Source organism: Lissotriton helveticus, chromosome 12 (genome assembly GCF_964261635.1).
Source record: "Lissotriton helveticus chromosome 12, aLisHel1.1, whole genome shotgun sequence".
In the NCBI taxonomy this organism is placed as follows: Eukaryota; Metazoa; Chordata; class Amphibia; order Caudata; family Salamandridae; genus Lissotriton; species Lissotriton helveticus.
The window spans coordinates 648639133-648662577 of record NC_136073.1 but is presented as its reverse complement, the minus strand read 5'-3'; the positions used below and the strand labels follow the sequence as shown (position 1 = coordinate 648662577).

The window sequence follows — 23445 nt, the reverse complement described above, 5'->3', positions numbered from 1 at the left end:
GTGTCCGCTGTTTCTATCACAACATAAACGTCAGTCGCTGTCACCTTCAGTAGTGGACGCAGGGCCTCTCTCACTATGGTAATCTCCGCCGCGCTGTCCAGCAAGGTCAGAGCCCACGTCAGATTCCGAAGCCGCGTTCTCACTATCTGTGGCATATCGATGCGCAGTTAAAGCCGCGACTTTCTTTTTCGCAAACTGCGGTCTTTTTGGCATTGAGTCCTCCTGCGCCGTCTGTCTGGCGGGGCTGGCCACGTCCTTGCTGGCCACCACGTCCCCTTCCGCCTCCTTCTCCACCGGTCTTCGGGGCCGATGAGTCCTGAAAGGAACGAGGAGAGCGTTGACCAGAAACCTGAAATCGATCAGGTGATTTAATCATCGCGCGATCGCGCAAGTCATAAACTCTCTCTGTCGGCGCAGGAACTTGTGGCGCAGGATAAGAATCCTGAGTCTGCTGTTGTTGCTTCCCCTGCTTCTGTTTTTGTTTTTTGGACTTGGGCTGGACATCTGCCTCAGCAGACTGCCCTTGTGGTTGTTTTTTCTCCTTAACTGCAAAATACTTCAGACACTTACTTGTGCGACCAATAGTTTTATATGCGGCCACAACAATCTTCGCCAACTGTCGGGGTCTTTCGGCATCGGGTAGAGCCGCCAAAGCATTTGACACCTGAAAGTTCACCGCATCCCCCTTTATATTAGAGAGTATGAGATCGCTAACAATCTCAAAAGAACCACACAGGCGCATATCCAATTCAACCGCTGCTTCCGGTCCGTGATCATCCTGAACACGTTTAACGATCGTAGGCAGTACAGACATAGATGGGGTGCCGAAACACCTCGCATAAACAGCCACAAAACTTTTCCCCCAACTTTCACAGTCAACGAGTTCGGGAGCTAAATCCTTAGGTAAAGTAATCGTCAACATTCTATGTTTATCAGCAGGAGTAGAATTCAGAAACCCAGCTTCCAGTTGTTCAAATTTCTCGGCAAGCCAGAAAGGAAAGTCATCTTTGTCATCGGGTCGCTTACCAAAAACTGCATTGACCATAACTGGATTAAGTTTTAAACCGCCATGTTCCGTGTGAACAGCCGGACCCCCCGGGGGACCACCCGGGAGATGACGACCAATGTATTGCACTTATGCACGAATCACGGCAATCGAAACAACATGCAGCCTACGAATATCCACTAGGGGACATGCGCCGTGATTCGGGTGAGGGGTAAATCCAGCCAAAGCAGGCCAATTTGTGCCTGGAATGGACAAAGGACCTAACCTCGCAGCGGATAAAGAATGGGGTAGGGCGCCACCAAACCAAACGCGAAGCTGCCAATGATCAATAGGTATTTCCAGTGCCCTGTACGGTGTGTATTCAGCTGGTACAGGCGAGGGGGTGTAGGTGTGGAACACACCAGAATTTGCGTCCACTGACGGAAACGTTACCCACGAATAAAACAGTTCGTAAGGGTACGCCGGATCCGCACACACCACCAAAATCACAGCCGAGCCATCCACCGGGACTTTGAAAGTCTGTAAATGGTTGCGCACCGCAATGCGACTATGCTGCGGGATGTCCACAGCCTAGGCCAATATTACACCGGAACTACAGAAAAACAAAGTAAACTTTGTAGCACAACTGGGTAGCAATTCAAAGAAACCGTTTTAGATAGATTCAAGCTTGAAAAGACCTATTTCAAAAAATAGGTAGGTTTTTCCGACACCACCGTTTTCCGGAAATGACAGTGAAGGGGTTAAGGATTGAATGATATACTACTCAAGTGTCATGATATAAGACCACCAACATATGGGCGCCATGTAGCAGGGTTTCCGTTCTCCCACAGAACTGTGCACAGAGGATTGGAACCTCGGCGAATTAGGGTGACCCAAAACTCACCTCAGTACCCAAAAACCCCTTACCAAGCTAGCTACAGTGTCTCATTGGTCATAACAAAACTCCCAATGCTTAGACAAACCAGAACATGAACTTACAATACCTCAGGTTACGTGGAACACATGAACACTCTTTCGTTATACAATCATTTCAACCCAGAACGTGGAGTAAATGAGGACACGTGCACATTTTAAATATTTATTTACTAATGCCGTTTTCTCAAGCGCAGTATCTTAGATAATACAAGGAAACATATTATCAGAAGCAAAGTTATCAGCATAGTTACTAGTCCATAGAATGCAAACGGTGACAGCATGCTATTATGCTGAAATGAATAAGCGTTAATCACACCTAATTCTCACCCTCCCTAACTTGTATATTATATTAATATATATGAAGGTCTCTTTGGGTTTTAGCAGGGCGGGCCCATACCTTAAGATCCTAGTATGGAGAGATCACATCTGTTTCCAACAGCTCTCTGCATGCGAACCGCATCAAGTGTAAGTGTGTGCCCCAAGCATTGCTATATCAAACCCGCCTAAAGCCAGAATTTGGCAGGAGCTGCACTTATGTTATGTCTATGAAGGTGCGGAGATCAGTTCTCACAACAATCTGTGTCGTGTTATCCTTGTAGCTTCAGCACTCACTGTACAGACATAATTTATTAAGCAAAGCTGATTTGAGAGCAACAACATATTATTCTCATGTAAACTACTAGGTTGAAAGCTAAATCAACAATTATGTATTGTGTGCAAAAGCAGCAAAAGGAAAAAATGGCGTTTAAACATTCAATGAGCTTATGCTAACCTAACACAGTATTCAGATATAACAGTAGCTATATGACACGAGTAACCCCTCCATAGCTAGACCTTGGACAGGGACTACTTCTTCACACACAATGCAACATCCAAGCCCACAAATGTGAAAGCAATACTGCAATGACTTGGGGGAGGAGAGGCTGAAGGCATCCAATGCTCCATGAATTTGTAGGACACCAGGGAATGGATGCAGGATGCACTTGCAGCCCAGACTTCTGCTATTTTACTGGCCAGATTTTCCCCCGGATATCGATCCGCCTCACTCATAACCAGGGTCTATAACTCAAAAACACATCTCAAACAAGGAGCACATTTAAATTATACAGTTTTATTCATAATTGTTTTCACATTGTTTGACAAGGATGCCAAGGTACATTACTTATACCTTTCAGTCTGACGATGAGAAAAGAGCTTTGAAACCATAATAAATAATTTTTATTTACATTACAAAGCCTTCAGAGGTGGGAGTTTTTAGAATCTGGATGTGAAGCATTTACAGTACACTCCTAACCACTTCATATGGTGTGCACTGTTTTAAATCTGCAGCGTTTTGCCCATGCATCATAGAAATATCTGTTTACTCGAACCAAAAGTTGGAACCAATTGTCATTAGGTTGTAAACGGGGTTAGGTCATGTCAGCCACCTCGGGAACTTGTCATTACTCGTGTCCTGTCTCCTCAATTTCCTTGGTGGTGGAATAGATTTTCAAGATTTAAATACAATGTTGTGTAAAAGGAATGCATTTTAGCGACCCCTCGACCGCAGTCATTGCACTGCATTGGTAACAATATATGTAAGCATCATTCAAGTTCATCCACTCAACTTTCCCCATAAACCATGCACTAAGGGCCATATGTATCAAGCTAATTAGCATTCGCAAAGGCCGAAATTCTGCGAATTTCAGCCTTTGCGAATGCTAATGTGATAAATGGTATGTATCAAACATGTTTGATGCAAAATAAGGAATAGCAAAATTTGCTATTCTTTATTTTGCGATTCCACTTAAGGAATCGCAAATTTTGCGATTCCCTAAATGCAATGTATCAAACAAAAAATATTCAAAAAATGCCAGTAAGGATTCGCAAATTACCACCAACTTCTAGTTGGTGGTAAGTTGCGAATTCTTTTCAAAAAGCTTTTTTCCAAAAAACCAAAGGTGCCATATGACGCCCATACATGCCCTTAGGGCATGTATGTGCGCCATATGCCCCCAAATGTCATTTTCAGGGGTGCAGCAGGGTGTTCTTGAGACACCCCTGCACCCTTGAAAAAATTCCTAATTTGCGATTAGCAAATTGCTAATCGCAAATTGCCCCTTCATTCCTATGGGCCTCCTGGCCCATAGAAATGAATGGGTAATTTGCGATTAGCAATTTGCTAATCGCAAATTAGGAATGGTAAGGAATCGCTATTAAAAAGCGATTTTGTATATACATACCGTTTTGCAAATTCCAAATAGCGATTCCTTAAAATTCGCTATTTGGAATTCGCAAAACGGAACTATGATACATATGGCCCAAAATGAAGACAACATTGTATCCAGATTCACTTGACAAAAGTAGTTCCGCTCTCCTGGCTCATGTTGATACAATCCTCCTAAAGAGGCCCCCAGCTTCACGCACTGGCCACATGCACGGGTTTCATGGACCGTTGTACATGGCCACAGCAGGATCCCGGGAAAGGGAACACAACTTCACAGTACCGGGCCCTGCTTCCTTGTTCCACTCAATGCCCGCAATTACACAAATAATGCAGTCCTCACTACAATTTGCCCAGGAGAATCAGTGGTAAAATCTCCCACCGGTGACAAAATCGCCAACCAATGGCATCCTTTTGACAGCATTCAATGATTATTGCTTGCTCCATGGAAAGCCAGTTCTAAATCAGACCTACCATAACACTGGTCATGCTGTATTCTACAAATTGACAAGTGGCCAGGTTAGAGTAAGGTACAAACCCGGGCACATTAAAAAGCAGCCTTCATAGGACCATAGCAAATCCTAGGCTTGGTGGTCCATCCACTGCTTATACTGTCATTATTCACAATGGCTTATGATCAAGTTGTCCAGATTCCATCATTAGAATATTTTAATCCACATGGTCTCCACCCTTAAAAATAGAAATCTCAAGAAACAAGCATATATTGTTGGCCGAGAGGCAACCATTGTGGCACAAGACATGGAATGTTGGAAGATCTGCGGGAAACACTGGCTGAACTAACTGTTGCTCAAAAAACACCTCAAAGTTGCAAAGAAAACTGCAAAGTTGCTCTTGGATGTTGGATATGCTTATGTTTCTATGCTACTATCACCCACTGTGCATTGTGACCACAGCCCTGCAAGCGGATGGCTTGTGAGGTGCAAACCACCTTGTCACAACTAGTGAGCATTAAATCCAAGTTAGCTGTATGCATTAGTGAGCAAGCCATGCCAGGAACTGCATAGTACAGATGCTGCCTGAAAAGATCAAGGCTAATTTCCTGCAACACTGAACCTACATAGATGATTCCAGCCAACATGCTTAAGGCATTTACACACAAACCGTTCCTGACCCTGACAGTGGGTGTGAGTTGTTAGAAAGTAGTTCATATAATTTCCAACACAGATATGTGACAAGCAGCCTTTTAAATTTAAAATGCCTGCCTCTCAGTGCATTCTGGTACATTTACAACCTAAAGAAATACGTCATTTTGGGCTAATTATATGCATGTTTTGCAGGGCAACTGCGATCTTGTAACGTTGCATTTTTTTTTTCCTTTTTACATATTAGTGAAATAGGAAGTGCTTATACGTTATCATGCTGTATTTATAATAACTGGTACTATTTATTTATATATTTATTTATTTATAAGCGCAACATTCATCCGAACTGGATATCACAGCGCTAGGAGAGCGAGATCCTGAGTGAGGGTGGAGTATCAGAATTATTACTTTTATTTTACTTTATACCTATTCAGAATATTTGCAATCATTACTAATTCATGAAAAAGTGGCTGTAAACAGGGCTTAGAAGAGATCACCAACTCGTCTGTAATGAGCATTTGGTAATCCTATTTGACAATGATCATTTGATGAAAATCAGGTGACATTGAAGATACTTAAACGGCCATTCTTCCTCTCTCGCAATGAGACGACTGTAACACACATATTTTTGGGCCAAAGTGGAATATAAGTTACACTGTGCTTAAAGTGGACACAGTGTTCAATTTATTAAAGTCCTGCAGGTGGGGTGGGCAAATCAAATTTTCAAAATGCATACCAGCTGAAATTACCCATTATTTTAATTCATATGTGCAGCAAAATTGGGCTACAAAGAAATGCCCAAATTCACTTCACAGATCATTCTGAGAATGGTATAATTCATTGTTTGTACAATTTGGGGCATATTTACTAAGGACTTGTGTTGCTCTTGGTTGATGCAAGTCATCGAAGGCAACCCAAGCCCTTAAATGGTATTTACTAAGCCATGCAAAGCCACCTTGTGTGGCTCTGTTGTTTAGTGAATCCGAAGTAACACAAGGCAGCGCATATTGTATGCACTGCCTTGCATTACTTTGCGGCAGGGAGGTGTTCAATGGGTGGAGTGTGGGTGTTCACACGCATCCACCAGTGTTTTTTGACAGAATCGCAGATTTACTAAAGTCAGGAAACCTGGCATTGCACCAAAATGCTGCACCTCCATAGCTGAGGCATAACAAGGAGAAACTTATTTATTTCCCCTTCGTGCACAAAAACAATCTTGCTTACAATGCAGGCACCCTTGCACCATGACACAAGGGTGCCTGCGTTAGCACTAGGCTGCCACAAGTGTGCCAGCCCTGGAAGGCATAAGAAATGCACCAAATCTTAGTAGATGTGGCTTATTTCTGCTGTCGCCCTTTCACACAACGCAGCCACCAAGTTCTCTTGCAGCATTGCATTGCGTGAAATATTAGTAATACCCCTTTGTGAGGTTCTCCCCGGCAAAATAAGGTCCTTGAATAACCTCACAAACTGCACACACACGGGCAATTTCTCACCAAATTTTGTTTCGGTGGAAGAAGCTCTTGAGATGCCCAAACTAGTTAGTTTTCAGTTTGCGGGCACTTGTTTCTTCCATGGCAGGCAGAAGCGAATTATATATGTATACTGACATCGGACAAAACATTTTTAACAGAAAAGGGAAAATCTAACAGCACATGAATCATTTGTGGCAAGTTATGTTAGTTAAAACAAGCAAACATTGACTTTAGGCACAATTGAATATCTGTGGCCGTATTGTAAACCTGTGATTAAAATAGACCTGTTAACGTGTTTGAGTGTAAACAGCACATTAATGGCTGTGGGTGATCGGGGAAAGCATCCTCTGTTCTGTGGAAGTTGCTCCCAGCATTTCAGTTGTCAACCAAGACTACGTGCGCCTATCACTTGCATAATGAGAACCCGAGCATAAGGTGAACATCCTTAGCAAATCGTGGACGTCCTTGGCATTACATTACCATTCTTGGCACGGTGGCCACCTCTTCCACCTTACAATATATGTCTGACTAAATTGTGGCCCTGTAACATGGTAGCCATTTCTAGCATATGGTACACGTCCTGGCATATTAATGGCTGACACTGGCAAAATGGTGATCACTGCATAGTACTTGCAGCCTTGGCATTCTGAGGGCCTTTTTGGCACGATGGTGACAACTGAAGCAGTAGAGGTGCCCATCTCAGAGACAATGGTGGTTATCCATGATATAAGGTTGGCCATCCTTGGTATAATAGTTCCCTTGACAGATAGTGGCCATCACTGGCACACTGTGGGCAACCACGGCATTATGGTGCCCAAAACTGGCATGAGGTAGCCATCCTTGGAATATTGTTGGCATCATTGGCATTACAATACCCATCCCTGGCATGAAGATGGTCCTCTCAGGCATAGTGGTTGCTATCCCTGTCCTATCAGTGGCAATCTTTGGCATAATGTTAGTTTTGGCATAGTGTTGGCATCCGATGTATGGCCTTCTTTGGCATTTTTTTTTTACATCTCAGGCCAGGACAGGGATAATGGTGGTTGCCTCAGGAACACAGTGCCAACCTTTGCCTTGTGAAGGTCATCCTAGGCGTAGTCATTGCCAGCGCAGGTATAACGGTGGCTGCCCCGGGAACACAGTGTCTACCCTTGGCTTGTGATGGGCATCCTTGGCATAGGATGACTATTAGAGACATCTGGCGGCTAGCATCATTGCACATGGAAGCCATCCCAAGTATGAGATAACAATGCATGTGTCCATTTTTTTTATTTCAGCTCTGCCATTCCCAAGATGTTTCCAAACTGAAAAATCTAAATGAAAATCACCTTGGCAGAAAGGGTAAAACGTTCCTGGTTTTAGAACAAGCTACCCGGCAACGTCTTTGTCTCCAGCGTTGTTAAATCACATCGAGACCACTAAATTAAATGTATGAAGATACGTTGCATGCTATCTGTGTTTATTTGTGTTCATGCTAGTTTGAAATACGAACTTTCAGGAATTTGTGAAGAATCAGCATTTATTCTTGAGAAAGCATGTTAGGGTACTAGTGAGTATTAGACTACACAGTCCAATGGGGCCTTTGGAAATTTGATGAGGTTTTGGGACTCACTGGTTCACCACCTTCACCTTTAAATCTGGTGAAATAGTCTGGCAAAGGAAGATGTGTGCCTACCATCGCTATAAACTGATAATGAGGGTAGTGGGTACTTCCATTACAATTATGTACCAGAATGCATTGTGTCCTGTCCTACCCACTTTTCTGTTTCACTCAATTTTAGAAAAAGTATGTGTATGCTCTTAAACTGCAATGCTTGCTGGATAATGGCTGTGTTTTGTTAAATCACAGAATGCGCACTGATTTTGTTTATGTAAATGAGCCGTATTCCTTTGTCAAATCATAGTGCCTTCGGGTGCCCCAAAAAATCAAAAACTGGTGATCTGGCCAGCTAGTATGCACAGTCCCATCAGAGAGGCCAATGCTGTGTTTCAGTCATTGGTTGGCAACAACCAATCACGCATCACTTGAGAAACAATGTTAAAAAACCGCCCACAATTTATTAGTCCTGAAGTCCAAAGTCCATTCAATGGTGGTGATGTGGATACAGCCGGATCTAAATTCTAAAGCAAAGTTGTGACGAATCGCTGGCGTCAGGGAATTCCTTTTTATGTTTTCACTTTAAGTTCTGCTCTTCATTAACTGTCCCAGTACTCAGTTAGAATTCTAATTTTGTTTTCTGCTCGGTCAGAGCTCCATCCACGAATGTAGAGAGTTGTGCATTAAAGATGGTCTCTCCAAAGGGGCTTCTGTTTTGGTCCAGTGGATTACGTGGCTAGGGCCCAGGGCCAATGAGATCCAGGGAAAGATTATTACTTCTTCTCAGTGTCCTCTGGGATTAATGTATTGAAGGGGCGGTCCCATAGAGTGCTGGTGATCCCAAAACCTGGAGACAAAGGAGGTGGGAGAAAGAAAACAGAATTACTTGACTAATGTTCATTCCTTTACATTTTCTATAAACATCTAAGCATTTCCCTTAAGTCTCTCCTCTCTCCCTGACATTTGTAAAAGCGCTTTAGTTCTTAGATTCCTTCATATTGCCAACACTTGAAATAATTATTTTCTGGTTCATGTGAAAAACCTGAAATTACATTTTCATGAGTGAAGGATGAGTTAACAGAATCACCATTAGACAAACAACAGACAAATAAGGATCAGAAATAGGAGGTATATACAGTGCCCTAAAATGACCTTGTTTGGCAGAGGTAATTAGTACTCAAAAGTTATTTTATCTTCCAAGACCTATAAACCACTGGAAGCTATGAGCTTAATTTTGATAACATAGCTGAAACAGTCCCACTGAGAATCTGACCCCTACGAGGAGTAATCGTGTAATATTCCACAGTGCCAAGAAACGTCGACAAGCTTTCATGTAAAAGGTGGTTTCAGCAAAAAAACGTATAAAAGGAAACTGAGTAGCTTGATCTTTCTCCCGTGACTGAATAATTCACCCAGGTTTCAAGGAATAGTACTGGAAAGCAAGGGACTATTGAAGGTGGATCTGGGGTTGGGGGTGTGAAGGATTATAATGTAAAAAAGAGGTAGTGAAAGGGGAAATAGGGTCTAAGGTTGCCTAATAAGGAGTTATCAAAACTATGTGTGGTCACTTGATATTGGAGACTGTGGGGAAGATTTGGAATAGGGACTATATTGAGGTACTGATGCTTTTACATAATGAGGTTAGGGCGAAAGAAGGGTCTCAAGAGCAGAAGAGGCTGAGTTCAGCAGGAGGCCCAAGGTCCCACTCTTAATTGGATGTTCATAATTCATGGAAATGTATACTTTGAATGTTGTCTGGAGAGGTGTGTGAGGTTGGACATAATAAGAAAGGCACAGATTAATGTTGGTGGTGAGATCAGGGGTCAATACAATTAGGGGTTTAGGGCGGGATCAGCAGAAGAGTCTGAAAGGAGATGCAGGGGGAGTCAGACAGTAACCTCTGGTTGCGGATGGCCCCACCACCACGTTTGTGACAGAGTACCCTAACTGCCAAATTCTAAAACTGGCCCCAAGAGTCTTTTGTGATTAGAAACAAATCTTGAAAATGCTCTTCTCTCTGACCTGGGGAATGTATATCTGAAATGTCAATTGAAAAATACCCTCCAGTATCAGTCCTTACCTCGTCCAAGATAATATCACATTGCAAAGATCAATTTATTTGTTCTTTAACCGCATCGCTGCAGCGGCTTTTCCCGCTGTGCGCGGTCATTTTTAAAATACCGCGTTACATGACGAGCTCAGCTCGTCATGAGCGCACGGCAGGTTACGCTCATGACGAGCTGAGCTCGTCATCAGCCTGGAAGGGGTTAATGTGATTTAGAGACCCATGCACTATGATTGTGCACCTGATGTTTAAAATGCAACTTAGCTAAGTTAAGGCTATTAATTATGTTGGAGTGAATTTGTAGAATATTTTTATGATTTTTAAAAGTATAATATTATTTACATTTAGATAGCTTGTTATATTCCATATAGGTACCCCATATAGGCGCAGGTAACTTGCAACTTTTCACCTATATTTTTCCCTACATTACATACATAACAGTTCTTAGGGACTGACTTTTTTACCTAGATACAACACTGCATTCAGAACCTGAGTTTTTCCCTAGTTCGAAGCTCATACATTATGCATGAGGCTTCTTGGAAGCACAGCAGGACTAACATCTCCTGTATAATATCTCTGTATAAAGTTCAGGCTGGAGTCAACCTTTAGGCAGACACAGTAACACAGCAAGGTAGTATCCCTGGGGAGACATATGGGTATATATACATCACATCTTGCTTAGAGGGACAGAGGAGACCGACTTCCCGGCTGACACACTGACCAGAGATGCTGAGGTACCTGCATGTAGACACTCCAGCTCGCAGTGGTCTAACATCCCTTGCGGGGTGTCCAACTTGAGACCTGGAAGGGGTCCCATATTCTCTCATTCTCATGTAATGGGGTTGACTAGATCTTAGAGGGATTATTGGCATAACACCTACACAGATGCTAGGTACATCTAATTCGGGAGGCATTGTCGGAGTACGCACTTTTTATCATGTGTTTTATGTACTTGTATTTATTCATGATTACTGTAAGATGGTAGAACTTTAACATCCCTTTACTTTCGTAGTACCTCTAATCATATATCTCTGCTACTGTCGAATAGTTGTTGCAGCTCATCTATTCTACACTAGAATAACAACTGTTCAATAAACTCTTATTGAAAATGCCCAGCCTGTTTATTTTCTGTATCTCTCTGAGACAAACTCAGTGAGCACGAGTTACTGAGCAAAAGGTAGTATATTGTTTCCACAATTCTGAGGGATCAGGGTTGTCATGTTGTGAGGTTGCCAAGAACTATTCTCTCCCCAATAAGAGGAGATTCTAGTGGCACTGCAAGCTAGCTTATACGGACAAGCTAACATACCCGTGGGGGTGCACGGAATCAGTCTGCCACCAAACCCACAGTTTATGTTATCCAAATGTGCAGATCCTGTATAGGTTATATAGGAACTACATGACAAGGCGCCACCAACATTGGTTGGTTACTTATTTAACAGTAGAATCTGAGTAGTTCAGTCGTGCTATTCTCAGAAACCCCTACTCACAAAATACCAGAGATGTCTGGAGTGGGTGGGCACAAACTCCGCCACAGCTGAGTAGGCGAAACAAATCCTATTTATTGGCTGTTGGTTAATCAAGCTTGAAGGACACAGTGTTCCTAAAATTGTGCAAAAACGCCTTATCTTAGTTTCCTTGAAAAACTTCTTCCTCTAAAAAATGACTGAAGACGTGGATAACACGGGAGGAGTTGTGCATAGGTTGCACCTCTGAGATGAAGAAGAAAATGCACATGCATTTTCGATTGCAGAACATTTTCAAAATACGGTCACCCTGAAACTGCTTGTGCATGGTGTAACGGCCAGGAGTGGCATAGTAGCTTTCGTGATTGAGGCACACGAATCATACAGAACAGAGGTATTTTATTCATGGGTTACATTCCCAGCAGCAAATGCAAGAACAAAAATATTTCACTCCTCCACAGAAGGAATTGCACCAGCGGATTATTGTCCTTTTGAGGAGATTGAGGTTCCGCTCACGTAACAGGAACACTTATACTAGTTTAAAGGCGCCCCAACCTCCCCATAAGAAGAGTGGGACTCGTCCCGCTCGGTAGAGAAGGGGCAACATGGCCAATATTAGTGGCCTACACACCACATCCTGATATTGAAACAATGCCACCAGGAGACTTACTCACAAAACACAAATAATTGATCAAATCTATAGAAACTTGACGCAATTCATCATGAGGACACTTACAGTCCAACCAACAATGGTTACAATAAATGGAACTCAAACTCAGAGTACAGCAACTAAAATCACACCACAAACATTACATGTGGTGAGGGGTAAAATGGCAGCTTGCCCAAGGGTATAACACCATAAATAAAGGATTGTACCACTTGGGGTACAGTCTTTGCTGCTATTTATACCAGAACTCATGGTATCCCGTCTTTAGCAGCAGTACCAGACGTATTGAGACAAATACAAAACGAGTATGGAGCAGAGCCTGCTCTAAACTTAGGAATGTAGTTACTAGGTAACTATGCCCAGGTATCAGCTATAATATTAGCTAATATTAAAGGGGAAGCAGCTTCAGAGGCTATTTGCCAACGCATAAGGGAGTTCAGTCCTTTAGAACAGGAACATGAATTACCGAAAATAATTGAAACTGCATATGCAGAATTAGGCAAAGACAGTTTGGTTGGGAAAGCTTTAAAACCACAACTGATGAGCAGTCCTGAAAAGGACACTTCCAAGCAGATACCTGCTTCAACTAAGAAGAAGTGGTACAATAAAAAAATGAAAAAACTTTAAAGGAAACCGATCTCAATCCAGAGGTAGATCTCCTCCACAGGAACCCTCGAAAAGAGGTATAACCTTAGGAATGGGGAGAACATTAGGAAACCTGGCAGGTATCAGGATACTGTTACATGTTCCTCTCGTTCCTTTCAGGGTTCATCGAAAAACTCGGAGAGGGAAGGACGGTCAGACAGACAAGAAGAGCGAACAAAGTCCAAAGACAAGCAGCACGCTCAAGATTACACTTCTAAAAAAGAAGAAAAACCAAAGCAAAAGCCACAGTTCAAAAAGAAGAAGGTTGCAGGTCTAAAGATCAGGCATGCCCAGAATTCTGAGGACTCGACTATTGAACGGGGAAAGGGCCCTGACGATCCTAGACAGTGCGGCAGAAGTAACAATAGTTCACCAGAACCTGATGGAATTTCTGGTGACAGCAGACTTCAATGATTATATCACAGTAGAAACACCTGATACTAGGTTAAGTGTCCCTCATATGTAACTGCGTAGGTTACTACAGATTGAGGTATTATATTCCTCTGCTCTTCCGCTGCCTAATGCCCACTGGCTCCCAATCACTGGCGAGTCTGTGGTCCAGCGTACATTAGCCAAATATCAGATTCACACGGTCGGGGACCTGTTCCCAGACGGACATGTGTTCTCCGTGACGGAAGATCAGCGCTTTGCGGATCGATCATTTATGGACTCTTTCATACTGACTAGGCTCCGATCTATGCTTCGTGCCGCATTCCGCACGTTTCCACTTCCCCCCGACGACATGGCGATTCTCACGTTCATTATACAGAGTCAGACTGGAGCGCATGTTGTCTCTAAATTATACAAGTTATGCCTGGCCTCGCTTCCCTCCTCAGACACAGCAGTGCGTGCCGCATGGGAAAAAAACCTTGGGAACTCAATCACTGACGATCAGTGGGCGGGGTGCTGTGTGGCTACCAGGGAGGTATCCATTAATAGCAGACGCGACCGCTGAGCCTACTTCCAGGCGAGGTCGCCCCCACTCACCGCTGCTCCCGCCGACTCCTGCCTCGCTTTTTTGCCGCTTTTGCCTCGCTGCTGCCTAGGACGCCCCAGCCGCCGCTGGGCCGCCACTTTCCCGCCGCTGACTCCCGGCGGCCACGCCCCCCTCCTGCCCATTCGCCACCCCGCTCCCGCCACACAGCTGCTCCTCCCTCCCGGCTCCTTACTTATGCCTCCCACACGCACGCACAGCGTTGATGCGCAGCGGGTGCGCCGATTGTGCGCCGAAGGCGCGCCAAAGGCAAGCCCGTCTGCACCCGTCCGCGCCTGGACCGCGCCCAGTGCCAGGACCCCTGGCCCCCGCCGATGCAAGATGACCCGACAGACCTACGACGCCGCCGCCCTCAACGCACTCAATGCCAGCCGGAACCCCGCCTGCTGCCGGGCCACCCCGAGACGCATCCACGGACCTTTCACCTGCAAGGCCTGCAAGTTCACCTGCCTCCGAACCTGCACCGCACCCGCCAAGCCAAGCACTAGCAGCAACCACCTCAAGTGCATCCTGCTCAACACCCGCTCCGTCCACAGACACGCCGTGGAACTCTGGAACCTCCTCAACGCAACATCACCAGACGTCGCCTTCCTCACGGAAACCTGGATGAACGTCTCCTCAGCCCCCGACATCGCCATCGCCATCCCGGACGGGTACAAGATCATCAGGAGGGACCGCGTCAACCAGACCGGAGGAGGCATCGCCATCGTCCACAGGAACACCATTCGCATCACGACCGACTCCAACGACACCTTCGCCGCCGCCGAGCACCTCCACTTCCAGATTCACACCGACCCAAAGACGACCCTCAGTGGCACCCTCGTCTACAGACCCCCGGGACCACGCACACAATTCAGCGAAGACATCACGGACTTCATCAGCCCGCACGCCCTCCCCTCCGCCGACTACATCCTCCATGGGGACCTCAACTTCCACCTGGAGAACAACAAGGACCACAACACCGCCGCCCTGCTGGACAACCTCGCCAACCTCGGACTCAAGCAACTGGTCAACACCCCCACCCACTACGCCGGCCACACGCTTGATCCCGTCTTCTCATCCAGCAAGCACATCACCTTCAGCCACTCCACCGGACTCCACTGGACCGACCACAGCTGCGTCCACTTCAGCTTCAGAAGAACCACGACCCACCACCACCCGCAAAAGGTTCCCCATAGAAGCTGGAGCAAGATCACCGCCGACCAGCTCACCACCTCCCTCAGCCAGAACCCACCCGCCAGCACAACGGACCCCAACGAAGCAGCCCGCAACTTCACGCAGTGACTGGCCGCCTGCGCCGACGACCTCGCACCACTAAAGAACCCTCCCAGCAGACCCAGAAGCAAGAAGGCATCCTGGTTCACCAACGAACTCAAGGACTCCAAGAAGACCTGCCGCGCCCTCGAGAAAGCCTGGCTCCTCGACCAGACCACTGACAACATGACCGCCCTCAAACGCGCCACCCGCAAGCACCACCAGTTTATCCGCACCACCAAGAAGAAATCACTGAAGGAATGACTGGACAACAATGCCCACGACAGCAAGGAACTCTTCAGCATCGTCAAGGAGTTGTCCAACCCCAGCACCGGCAACAACGACATCACTCCGTCACAAGATCTCTGCGACTCCCTCGCCTCGTTCTTCCACCGCAAGATCGCCGACATCCACAACAGCTTCGGTGCATCATCCATACACCCAACCGTCGAACCAACGCCCCCCACCACCACCCTCGGCACCTGGACCACGGTGACCACCGAAGACACAGCCCGCATGATGAACACCATCCACTCCGGATATCCAACCGACCCCTGCCCCCACCACGTCTTCAACAAGGCCGACTCCACCATCGCACCCCAACTCCGGAAATTCATCAACACCTCCTTCAACACCGCCACCTTCCCGGAGAGCTGGAAGCATGCCGAGCTCAGCGCCCTACTGAAGAAACTAACAGAGGACCCCACTGCCCCATCTCGCTCCTCCCTTTTCCTGCTAAAGTCATCGAGAAGATCGTCAACAGACAGCTTGCCGCCTTCCTCGAGACGAACGGATCCCTCGACCCCTCGCAGTCCGGTTTCAGAGCCAACCACAGCACCGAGACCGCCCTCATCGCAGCCACCGACGACATCCGAGCCCTGCTTGACAACGGGGAAACAGCGGCACTCTTCCTCCTGGACCTCTCTGCAGCGTTCGACACTGTCTGCCACAGCACCCTAGTTCAACGCCTCAGCAACATCGGCATCCAAGAGAAGGCACTGGAGTGGATCATCTCATTCCTCACCGGAAAAACACAGAGAGTCTGCCTCCCCCCCGTTTCGATTGGAGGCCACCGAAGTCATCTGCGGCGTACCGCAAGGATCATCACTCAGCCCCACCCTCTTCAACGTCTACATGAGACCTCTTGCAGCCATCGCACGCCAACACAACCTCAACATCATCTCCTACGCCGACGACACCCAGCTGATCCTCTCCCTCACCAGAGACCCCGACACCGCCAGAACCAGCCTACACGAAGGGATGAAAGACGTCGCCGAGTGGATGAAGAACAGCCGACTGAAACTGAACTCAGACAAGACGGAAGACCTCATCCTGGGACCATCGCCCTCCGCCTGGGACGACTCCTGGTGGCCCCCCGCCCTGGGCACCACTCCCAAGCCAACAGACCACGAACGCAACCTGGGCTTCATCCTGGACTCCTCACTCTCAATGACCAGACAAGTCAACGCCGTCTCCTCATCATGCTTTCACACCCTACGCATGCTTTGCAAGATCTTCCGATGGATCCCGACCGAAACCAGGAAGACGGTCACCCAGGCACTCGTCACCAGCCGACTGGACTACGGAAACACCCTCTACTCCGGAACCACAGCCAAGCTACAGAAAAGACTCCAACGCATCCAGAATGCCGACTCATCCTGGACATCCTCGACGCAGTCACATCTCCGGCCACCTGAGAGACCTGCAATGGCTCCCCGTCAACAAGAGGATCACGTTCCGGCTCCTCACCCACGCACACAAGTCTCTCCACGACCTGGGCCCCAAGTACCTCAACGACCGCCTGACCTTCTACACGCCCACCCGGCAGCTACGGTCTACTAGCCTCGCCCTCGCCGCCGTACCACGCATCCGAAGAGCCACCGCCGGAGGCAGATCCTTCTCCTACCTGGCGGCCAAGACATAGAACTCCCTCCCCATCCACCTTCGGCTGACCCAGGACCATCTCGCCTTCAGGAGACAGCTCAAGACCTGGCTGTTCGAGCAGTAGCGGACCCTTTCCCCCAAGCGCCTTGAGACCCTTCCGGGTGAGTAGTGCGCTATACAAGTGTTATGATTGATTGATTGATTGACACAAGCTAATTCACTTTAAGTTTTTGAGATGGCTGGATCATACCCCGGCACTAGCCCACAAAATTGACCCTAATAGGCCACACTGCTGCCCTAAATGCAAAGGCCCATATGCAGATTTTTCCCTCCTTTCTTGGACCTGCCCCCTGCTTCACGACTACTGGGTTCAGGTTCATCGTCTTTTGGGGGATATACTAGACTTGGAGCTTACGCCCACCCGTGAGATAGCTTTATTGGGGTATGTCGTAAACTTCCCACGCGCTACACGTAAATTGGCGGCCATTGGCTTTTTATTGGCTAAGCGAGAGATTGCGCTGCTTTGGGGCTCTAGGCGCACACCAAGCTCTCAGGCCTGGCTTCGTAGCATGGCCCACTGCAATGTCAACAGTGAAGAATTCTCCACACTGGTCCCAGTTGCCTCCTGCCCAATTGACTTTTGGGGGCCGTACCGCACGTATATTGCGAAAATTACCCAGGACTCGCACGCCCAGTCCATCAATTCCATAGTGCCGGAGGGGGTGGGGTAGGCGTTTATGCATGGCGTCAGTGCGAGCGCCTTTTCTACTGCCTGTGCCACACGCACCTTCACACTGACTTGTGGTGCTTAGCAATTGCAGACACCACGGTTGTACCTGAATACACTCGCTGGGTACTAGTTGCTGTCATACTCCGCTGAGAAGGTAGTTTTTGTTCACATTTGTGTTCACTGCGGAATGTTATGATCCATAATGCGATGTTATATGTCCTTTCAAAATGCCATACTACTTGCAGTTTGTTTGTTGTGACGATTGAATGATTTGCTCTCTCTCGAACACACTAATGTATACTTCATCTTTACTCCACTTTTTATTTTTTTATTGTTTTATTATTTCTTTCCTTTATGTTGTTCAATACCTTTCATTGCATTTTTCTTAAAATAAAAAATTGAAATGCATCACGCTTATTGCTGTAGATCCCTCTGTATGATTGTTTAACATATGTATAAGGTTTTGTACATCTGCAAACTCACATTTTATTGACTATTGTGTATGTAAGAGTGGATCATCTATCTGTTTAATAAAAAAATAAAAAAAAATAAAAAAAAGTGTCCCTCATATGTTCTATGAAATAGCACTCCAAATGTAGGACAGTGAGAGGTCTCTTTTGGGAGAACCTGAAGTTTGGCTATGATATTTTGTTAGCTGAACAAGATTGGCAGACAGCATTCATCATGGATTGCCCTAAAGGAGAAACAGTAATTTTACTGGCATTCTCAGACCATATTCCCAAGCACCTAAAACACACATATGCGCAGGAGTGGGCGGTAGCCCAAGCCCCTGCATTATACAAAACCATGTTGGATCGGATGAGGATTCAACCCACCACATAATTCCTTTAAAAAATACTCCAACTGCACAAAGGCAATATCCAATAAAGCAAGACTCTAAAAAACAGGTCAGAGAGATCTTCGTTCAACTTGAATACCATGGGGTAATTGAAAATTGCACCTCATCGAAGAATAATCCTTTGTTTCCGGTCATGAAACCTGACAATTCATACTTCATACTTCATAATTCATAGACATTTAAACACTTGCACTAAGACATTTGCAGTCTAAAATACATACAGTGGAGCATTAATGAATAATATTGTGCGGAATAAATATAAAACGACACTTGATATCTCAAATGGATTTTTCTGGCAAAATATAGCCCCTGAAAGCAGGTATCTAACTGCATTTTCAGCGCTGGGGTCACTGGGTCAATTTTGTTGACTCACCCAAGGGTATAAGAACAGCCCGGGGTTGTTTTTGGCCAGAGTAACTGAGGGGCATATTATCAATGGGGTTTATCTCCGCTTTTTTGGCTTTAAAAGCCAAGAAAGCGGAGATAAAATTATCTCCCTTTTACCTAGCTGTCGCTAACACCAGTTAGCGACAGCTAGTAGGAGATAGCGACTATCTTGGGCCCCACTTTGCATGTCAGTGATATTTATCACTAATGACATGCAAAGTGGGCGTGCCAAGATGTTAGCGACTAACATCGCTATTTCCTATTACCAACTTTTGGAGATATTCGAGCTAAGCGCGAATATCTCCAAAAGCTAACACCTGCCCTGAGCAGTTCTTAGCCATGTTATCCAATGGGAGGTGGATAACATGGCTAAGAGCATTAGCACGGTAATTCATGAATATCGCTGCCTTTTCAGCGATATTCATGCATTGCGGCCGTTTTTTATCGCATTTGCGATAAACCTTGGTAATACCAAGGTTTATCTCCAATAAAAATCGCCGCAGCTCAGCGGTAAAATTTTGTCTCTAACCAAGCAATAGCGATAATTATCGCTATTGCTTGGTAATATGCCCCTGAGTTTCTTCAAAATTTGGATGAAGAGGCATTGTCCTATGTAGATATTTATCTGACAGACGATGACCTAGAGGAGCACTTGAACAGAGCGAATACCATAATTTTGGGATTTGCATCTGAGGGCTACAAATTCAACTTTAAAAAATAAAAAATTGCCCACCTCGGTGTCCTGTTTTTAGGATATGAGCTTTCAAGTGAAGGAAAAAGCCTGGCAGCCAATTTTTTAGGAAAATGCACGCTGCTCCAACCTCCAAAATCATTAAAAAATGTACAATCAATCCTGGGATTCCTACATTTTGGTAGAACTTACATTTTGGATTACGCAGGAAGAGTAAAACCTTTCTACGATTGAATAAAACTTGATTTTTCAGTAAGACCATAGACACAGGAACACACAGATACACTTTGTTCCTTACAAGCTGACATGATAGCTTGCAAACACTTACAGACACGCGTAAACTTACGCAACCTGGTGATCCGTATAGTTGCAGGTCAATCTGGGTACACCTATATGACATATAATGAAGGTGAAACTGTACCAATTACTAGAAAACAACGGGTGTGTGGGGGGTCGGAGGGGGAATATTTAGTGACCTTCCTGCTCGCTCCCCTATGCCTAGATACAAAACACAAAAAGAGCAGGTAAGGTCTACACATGATGTGTATCTACACTAGTGACTGGGCGGCACTGTTGGTGCGCGTATGAGACACAGGGTCTGTCAAGACAGATTACTAAGGGTCACACAGAGGGCTAGCAAAATTCCCATCAGACCACCCATGTGGTGGAGTTTGCGTCATATGGGAACTGTTGATCAGCCTCTCCCAAATCCGACCAATAGTGTCAATAAGGGAAAAAGGTTGTCAAAGGAGTCGTCCTCTTGTGACACCAAAAAGTATTATGAATAGACAGAGTGCAGTGCTCAACAGAAAATGGTTTGTATAAAATTAACTACCAGGACACCAAGAAAAACTTAACATAAAGGGCCAAGTGTCAATATTAAAAACACGCCGAGTAGTAATACTACCCATAGGCGCTAATAAAGTGTGGTCGACATGTTTCAGCTCTCAGAGCCATTGGCTCAGCTTTCTTCAGGACCTTAAACAAAATAATAGCTACTGCGAATTACATGTGGTGTGTATAACTGACAAACAAATTTTTGATTGTTGATACATAATTACAAAATTACATATACACCAGAAAATGGTATACTTGAATGTCCACTGGATGGAAAAAGATGTCATCTTCCTGTCAAGTGAAGAAAAAACACATAATAGTATGGCAGACAGCACCCTTAGCCCACACGACCACCCCCCATGCACACGCAGAAACCATGCAGACACACTAGCAGAAATAATTAAATTTATATTCTGCAATCCAACAAGCATATTAGCTTCAATCACTCAGAGGCATTTCCTCTCGGTGATACTCACCCAGCTTTGTGTGGGTGACGACCTCACCTCACCCGGCAACCGCTCGGGGGAATGAGGCCCCGCTCTAAAGTATAGAAATACAAGACACAGTAAGCACACAGCTTTACGGTATCTAACCCAATGGTTCTATACAAATAACCTCACTAGTGTGTGCTAGTACGCAAAATGTGACACCCAACACCAAACACACAAAAGAGACCCCAAGGGTAAGGAGAGACACCAGCGGGCCGTTAGCACCAACCGGTGGACTGGTATCTGTGTTCATCTCAAAAGAATTGCTTTGCAAAAGTAATTAGCATGAACCTACAGACAAAATTCCAGTTTATCTTACTAAGTCATATGCCACGACCTCAACTAGACTGTATGAGAGAGGAAAAGCAGAGGGAATATCCTCTCTACATATCCACAAACACGGTACCTTAGCCCCACCTAAGATATACATATGAGGGCCATGTTTAGGTAAGACTGCAGAGACTGATGTGCCAATCTATTAGCAAAAAACATAAAGTAAAGCCTCTGCCTAGTCCTTCTGCACTAAGTAGTACACCGCATAGTCAACCACCCTCAGCTCATAACGAGCACACTATGTCTCACCTGTCCGTCGGTGCTCTCGTGACAAACGCGAGCGGAAGTGGAGGTGAAAAGTGCTCACACCCTTCCGGCTTATATTTCCTCGTTGATAAGGTAATCCGTTAACCGCGCAGTGAGGATTCCATGTAGTCCTGATAGTTGGCGTTGTGGAAGTCACTGCTCCCTAACGCATGCGCAGACGGCAGCAAGACGTTACTCATGCGCGCATGCGCGGACACTCAAATGTACTGAGAAAAACCTCAGAAGTGAACGGCCTCAGTTAATTGAACCGATGCCCCGACACCAAATACTCGCTCTGCCTGGGGGACAGTGCAACCCAGCAGGAGGCAAACTATGGTAGTGGCATAATCTCGATGACTATCATTGAAACTTCACCTTCTTGGCACAACAATAAATACAATCATTAAGCCACTAAAAGGGGGCTATACCATAATCACCATAGCATGTGGAGCTCGACATGGATTACGAGCCCATTAGCCCAAATTCAAAGGTGTCTGATGCGGGGACAAACCTACCCGGATCAAGAGTTGAAACAAACAGAGCCTTAAACAGTAATAAATACGTTTGGACATATCTGTGAGATGGTCCTCGGTTCGCTGAGTCTGAGGAGGGAAAAGGAAAAGTCTAGAGAGAGCCTGTATAAACAATTCAAGATACACATCTCAACCAGAGTTTGAGTGTGCTGACAGAGTTACCATATCCTATGATGATCCAGGATGGAAGAAGGGGTTACTATCTACGGGTGTCAGTGAGGGTGCACACACAGACAACAGACACACACAAGTGAGGTGAGCTCTGAAGTGCAAACATGGTTGGCACCTTGAAAAATGACCCGCAGCTGAAAAACTGCACTTAATACTAGAAAACAACGGGTGTGTGGGGGGTCGGAGGGGGAATATTTAGTGACCTTCCTGCTCGCTCCCCTATGCCTAGATACAAAACACAAAAAGAGCAGGTAAGGTCTACACATGATGTGTATCTACACTAGTGACTGGGCGGCACTGTTGGTGCGCGTATGAGACACAGGGTCTGTCAAGACAGATTACTAAGGGTCACACAGAGGGCTAGCAAAATTCCCATCAGACCACCCATGTGGTGGAGTTTGCGTCATATGGGAACTGTTGATCAGCCTCTCCCAAATCCGACCAATAGTGTCAATAAGGGAAAAAGGTTGTCAAAGGAGTCGTCCTCTTGTGACACCAAAAAGTATTATGAATAGACAGAGTGCAGTGCTCAACAGAAAATGGTTTGTATAAAATTAACTACCAGGACACCAAGAAAAACTTAACATAAAGGGCCAAGTGTCAATATTAAAAACACGCCGAGTAGTAATACTACCCATAGGCGCTAATAAAGTGTGGTCGACATGTTTCAGCTCTCAGAGCCATTGGCTCAGCTTTCTTCAGGACCTTAAACAAAATAATAGCTACTGCGAATTACATGTGGTGTGTATAACTGACAAACAAATTTTTGATTGTTGATACATAATTACAAAATTACATATACACCAGAAAATGGTATACTTGAATGTCCACTGGATGGAAAAAGATGTCATCTTCCTGTCAAGTGAAGAAAAAACACATAATAGTATGGCAGACAG

General features: G+C 45.6%; 1 protein-coding gene across 2 annotated transcripts in view; it reads right to left on the bottom strand.

Annotated features, from left to right (window-relative positions):
• Positions 1-3012: 3012 nt before the first annotated feature.
• FA2H (fatty acid 2-hydroxylase) overlaps positions 3013-23445 on the bottom strand; it is a 718995-nt gene continuing 698562 nt past the window's right edge. The window contains exons 7-8 of one of the 2 annotated variants that reach the window (XR_013603655.1): positions 6499-9146; positions 3013-6463 (exon numbers count right to left, since the gene is read on the bottom strand). Coding sequence is in view for 1 of the 2 variants with exons in the window: in XM_078669850.1 (XP_078525976.1) it covers positions 9073-9146 (74 nt within the window). In the remaining variant the exon portion in view is untranslated. Of the gene's footprint in view, positions 9147-23445 lie in introns of both variants that reach the window. The other variant, XM_078669850.1, reaches the window with a different exon arrangement.